This window comes from Pygoscelis adeliae, unplaced genomic scaffold (genome assembly GCF_000699105.1).
Source record: "Pygoscelis adeliae isolate BGI_AS28 unplaced genomic scaffold, ASM69910v1 Scaffold513, whole genome shotgun sequence".
NCBI lineage: Eukaryota > Metazoa > Chordata > Aves > Sphenisciformes > Spheniscidae > Pygoscelis > Pygoscelis adeliae.
This window is the reverse complement of record NW_008824591.1, coordinates 2336461-2341527: the sequence shown is the minus strand read 5'-3', so window position 1 is coordinate 2341527 and position 5067 is coordinate 2336461. Positions and strand designations below refer to the sequence as shown.

The window sequence follows — 5067 nt, the reverse complement described above, 5'->3', positions numbered from 1 at the left end:
CTCCACGCTGCACCTGTAGCTCATAGCTGGCAAACTTCTCCAGCTCTGACTGCAGAAGTCAGCACTAGGTAAAAATGAGTATTAAAAAAAAAAAAAAAGCAAGGCACCTGTCCCAGTTTGTGCCTGCGTAGCTATTTTTGATTGGAGACTTATTACCATGTTAAATCCTCCTAAAAGCCTGGTCAGCTCAGTTCTCCGAAATAGCTTTTTATAGTAAATCTGGAAGTTAAGCATATGGTTTGCTAAAGTGGTATCAGAAAGCTTCTCTTAAAACTTAACCTGTCACGTACCAGAAAAAAAAAAAGGCATTGTTTTTCTTTTTATTTGTCATCCTTAGGAGAACCTTAAAAAAGGCACCACCCAAAATGATTCTATTTATGTTTCTGAATATCCACTGGGGTCTAAAGAAAGAAGTCGATGGAACTTAAACTATCTGCCAGGTTTTGACCAAGTCTCCGCTGTCACTTCTGGCTCTGTCAGCAGAATGGTGATCAGCTGCTTGGGGAACAAAAACCCCTTGCCACTTCAGAAAAGTATGCAGTGATACAAGAGATGGTGCAAGCTTGTCTTCTCAGTTAATAAATATGAGGCTTCGCTCTACAAAGTATTAAACATTTCAATTCTAAGTAATTCTACCCTTCCTCCTCATTTTAAAGGAAGAAGACTACCATTACCATCACCTCCAGCATGTGCCTTCTCTTGACTGTGGAATCAAAGACAAAAAAGCTGTAAAGTTTTAAATGCTCCCTGTGACTGTGGTATATTGCACATATATGCACACGTACAGAAAAAGAAGTAAAATTTAACCAACCTTTCCCACTGCTTTCCTGTTTCACCAGCTGGAACTTTATATAGGCATGCGAGCACCCAAGCCTGAAAGCATCAATTACAAAACATTTCAAAAGATACACAAATTGATATAATTTCTTCTCTATACAGAGGTTAAAGGGACTTTTAGGAACCAAAACCTTTTCCCTCATAAAATAAGCAATAGCACTGCTCTGTCCCTGACCTCTCTCTAAGCTAAGGACTGTGCTATTAAATTCATGGCTAGAACTCAGATTTGAGTTTACTGCAGGAAAGAGAGGGCCCAAAATAATGGAAGGAAGGGAGATTTACTATGTCATTCTAAGACCCTATGCTGCAAATCTCTGATCAAATTGGGGTGTTCTAAGTTATGATTTAGGTCTGTTTTTCAGACATAGCAGTAACATCAAGAAACACAACTGTTAATGCATGAAAATACATCACAAAAATCTTATTTACTTTTTCGGTTTGGCTTTGATGTCTGCAGAGGAATCCTCTTCTACCCAGTCTCTCTCTTGATTGTTTTCAGACTGTTCCGACAGACTGTGAACACTGCTTTGACATGACTTTTCACTGTCTTGTGCAGATTTTCTGGAAAGACAGATAAATGATAGTAGCTAAACTGACATCCTCTGTTCCCTTTTCCCGCAGGAGAGCAAAGCTGGCTGCTCCTTGCAAGTGACAGCAACAACCACCACCTAGTGGTAGAAGCTTTCCTCTCCCTCGCCATCATTACTGGCACAGTCAAAGTGCTTTTTTACTCTTCAGCACGGATTGAAAGAGATTATGTGAAATAAATCAGCCCCTGTGGACTGAGGCTCCGATCCCAGCAGCTACAAGAAACTCACTGAAGCATGTGTTATGGTGAAATCAAGAGATTTAAGATTTTTGAATCTTGATACCGCCGGATAACATTTAAGAGTCTCCATGACTGAGTTTGATGCATAAATGAGCTACACAGTGGCCCAAGGAAGGACAAGCAGTAGGGTTTTATCAGATTTGCATACTGAATTCAGACCTCCCACTATCAGGAAATGAAATACTTAGAAGAATAGAAATATATTACAATTTTAGAATGCCATTTATTCTGGGACAATCCCAAAGCTCCTGAGAGAGCATTATGGTAACAGTGCCATAATTGCATATTGCCATAATGCAATCAATTCTGGTGTTGAGATTAGCAAGTGGAGACCCCTGCACATTTCTAGGATGGGAGGAGGCAAACTTTGGCCATGTATGCCAGGGAGGGGACAGAAGTATTCCTTTTTTCTGGCCAAATATATCTTGAAAATGTTGTAAATCTAAGCAAAACAAATGAACTTTAAAATGTATGTAAGCCTTCATATACAACAAAGACCGAAAGTATTGCTGGAGTTTGCTCTAGTGAGACCGGATTCGTACAGACTAAAGGCAACAATAATAAAAGCCTTCATGTCCAGGTCTGTCCCATGACACACTTTAACTGCCTCCTGCAGTCCAAGAACTAACACACAGTTTGCTTCAATGATACTCAATTCCAAGATTTTCATGTAAGAAAAAGTATCTGAAGGAGCTCAACTTGTCTGCCAAGTGATACACATATAGTCATTAGCAGGGCCTGTTGCGACAGGACAAGGGGGAATGGCTTTAAACTAAAGGGGGGTAGGTTTAGACCTAGAAGGAAGAAATTGTTTACGCTGGACAGGGCTCTTGAGCAACCTGATCTAGTTGAAGATGTCCCTGCCGTGGTTGGACTAGATGACCTTTAGAGGTCCCTTCCAACCCAAACTATTCTATGATTCTATGATTACGTCTACCAGTGTAATGCAGCCGACTCTGGGGTGGATTGCAGTTACAGTTTAATAGTGCAAAATAACCTTGCTTGACAGTTTTAGGACAGGAAACGAAGGAAAAGAATATATTTTAAATTGAAACAGCAAGGAAAAATTTATGGAGACAGAATGCAATTTCCTTTGTTGGAACATGACCAGAGCAGCAGGATTAAGGAATCAAGAAACCTATTAAGCCATATGAGGATATAAAAGTGCACTGCTCTGGGTTAAGAGTGTCTGGGGCATGGGTCAGTATTACAGACAGATGAACTCAATGCTCTGCTGCTTCTCTGCCAATTCCTGTGTTCTTCAGCCTTGTAAAATGGTTTTGCTCCCCAGTACCTGCCCAAGAAAAGTGTTCAGCTCACCTGGATTGTGGAGAGTCCTCCTGAGAAGACTCTCCTGCTCCCAACAGAAATGGGGCAGGAGTCTCCAGCCTCTTGGCTTTCTGCATACTATTGCTAGGGGAAGGTCTCTCCCCACTCAGGCGGTCCTGTAACAAGTTTTCTCTGTTGAGGTTCACATCAGAATATGGGCAGCCAACTAACCTGTGTTAAAGAAAAAAAGAAAAAAACGAGAGAGAGAGAGGGGGAGAACAATGCACGTTTTTAAGTCATACAGTCTTACCAGCCTCAGGCAGACATATCCATCAACAAACCCAGAAAGAGTGAGGCCAAAACCACTCAGGGAGATGTTATTACCCAGCTTTGGGTGTGGGAAAGCAGGGGACTACATGGCAGAATCAGAAACCAAAGTCATATTTTTAGAGTCACCTCAGAGAACAAGAGCTCTTCCTCTGTAACCTGCTTGTCTGAACAATATTTCATGAAATAAAGAGTCCTGCAACTTTCACTCTGAAAAATTCAAAGCCCTTTACCACATTATATACTACTAGACCTTCAGACCTCCCATCTGAGATTGTTTTCTTGCTCTTTAAAATAGCTTAATCGAGAAAAACCTTCCTTTTCCAAGAGCACATAAGAAATCAAAAGGCAGAGCACAAAACATTAGCTAGCTCTCCTCACTCTTACACTTTAATAATCTATCCACACTCTCTCCTTCTTTAACTGTCTCCTTGCATGCTGTTCTCGGGTATGTTATTTTACAAAACAAATTCCTTCAGCAATGCGGGAATGTGGAAACTGGAGTGAATTAATCTATGTTGGATTGCATTGCAGTTGTAATGATTATACTGGTATAAACAGAATTTATGATGAAACAGCACATTTAGACACAAGAGGGAGCTGCAATTGCAGTTATAACTATCCCCAGAATAAACACCCTGAGATAATTTCAGTGCAGTGCAGGTGCTTGTTGCTGCATTATTATTATTGTCAGCAGTCAGGCTCTCGCAGGCAGAACCCTTCTAAGAAGATCTCATATACATACGTATAATGTGTTCCGTATCGTGGTCCCCTGACATGACCGATACCGTGGCAGCCTGGAGTAGGACACGCTTGTCCCACTGTTCCCACTCGATCAACAGCACCTGGTAATAAGAAAAAAAAAAGTTAAACAGATTTGTAAAACGCTCCCTGCATCTGAAGAGCAGACTGCACTTAGGAAAATTATTCAACGTAGCAATGTAATGTCATCTACTTTACCTAGAGGGACTTGCAAAGCATGTCCAGTTTTTGCACACCAGCCTACCGGATGAACATCAGGGCTGTCTGCATCGACCCAGAAATCGTAATTATGGTCCCAACCATCAAAATGTATCTAAAAGAAGCACACAGTCTCAGTGAGAGATACAGTTAAGGACATGACTCAGCTTTTATTTTAACTTCCCCCTTTGTTTCACCTTGCTCAGCTCAGGGCTGATTCATTCAATCTTTCAGTCAAGCACAATCGTCCCTTGTGCTCATTGTAACTACTTGTTTTCCTGACCCCTGCACCTATGTTTTACAGAACAACCAGATTCTGGTGACACAGTCAAATCACAGGGTCTGCAAGAAAGATCTGACCATGGGGTGCTCCAACACACTCTATACTCAAAAGACTAAATCTATGCAAACACAATTGCTTATTTAATTGTTTTGTTTTCTGAGGATCCCAAAACACCATAAAAGCCAACAGGTTTGGTGAGTTTTGCAGTGAACAAGCTAGAATTTTCTGCTGGACAAAGGGACTAGTAATAGTTAGCTCAGATCCAGGTCAGGTTAACAGAGACCAAGGATCATTGCAGTTTAAAGGCTACTGGGCTGTCTATGTGGCAAAGTTTCAAATAATGTATAAACCTGCAGATGACACCAAGTTGGGCGGGAGTGTTGATCTGCTCGAAGGTAGGAAGGCTCTGCAGAGGGACCTGGACAGGCTGGATCGATGGGCCAAGGCCAACTGTATGAGATTCAACAAGGCCAAGTGCCGGGTCCTGCACTTTGGCCACAACAACCCCATGCAGCGCTACAGGCTTGGGGAAGAGTGGCTGGAAAGCTGCCTGGCGGAAAAG

At 41.7% G+C, this 5067-nt stretch overlaps 1 protein-coding gene across 1 annotated transcript in view; it reads right to left on the bottom strand.

Moving 5' to 3' along the window:
• The window catches only part of LOC103915427 (lethal(3)malignant brain tumor-like protein 3), a 31751-nt gene that overhangs the window by 10069 nt on the left and 16615 nt on the right, over positions 1 to 5067 (bottom strand). Inside the window, exons 12-16 of the mRNA XM_009322237.1 lie at positions 4223 to 4337; positions 4008 to 4107; positions 2987 to 3166; positions 1267 to 1398; positions 812 to 873 (exon numbers count right to left, since the gene is read on the bottom strand). Of these exons, the coding sequence (XP_009320512.1) occupies positions 812 to 873; positions 1267 to 1398; positions 2987 to 3166; positions 4008 to 4107; positions 4223 to 4337 (589 nt within the window). The remainder of the gene's footprint in view (positions 1 to 811; positions 874 to 1266; positions 1399 to 2986; positions 3167 to 4007; positions 4108 to 4222; positions 4338 to 5067) is intronic.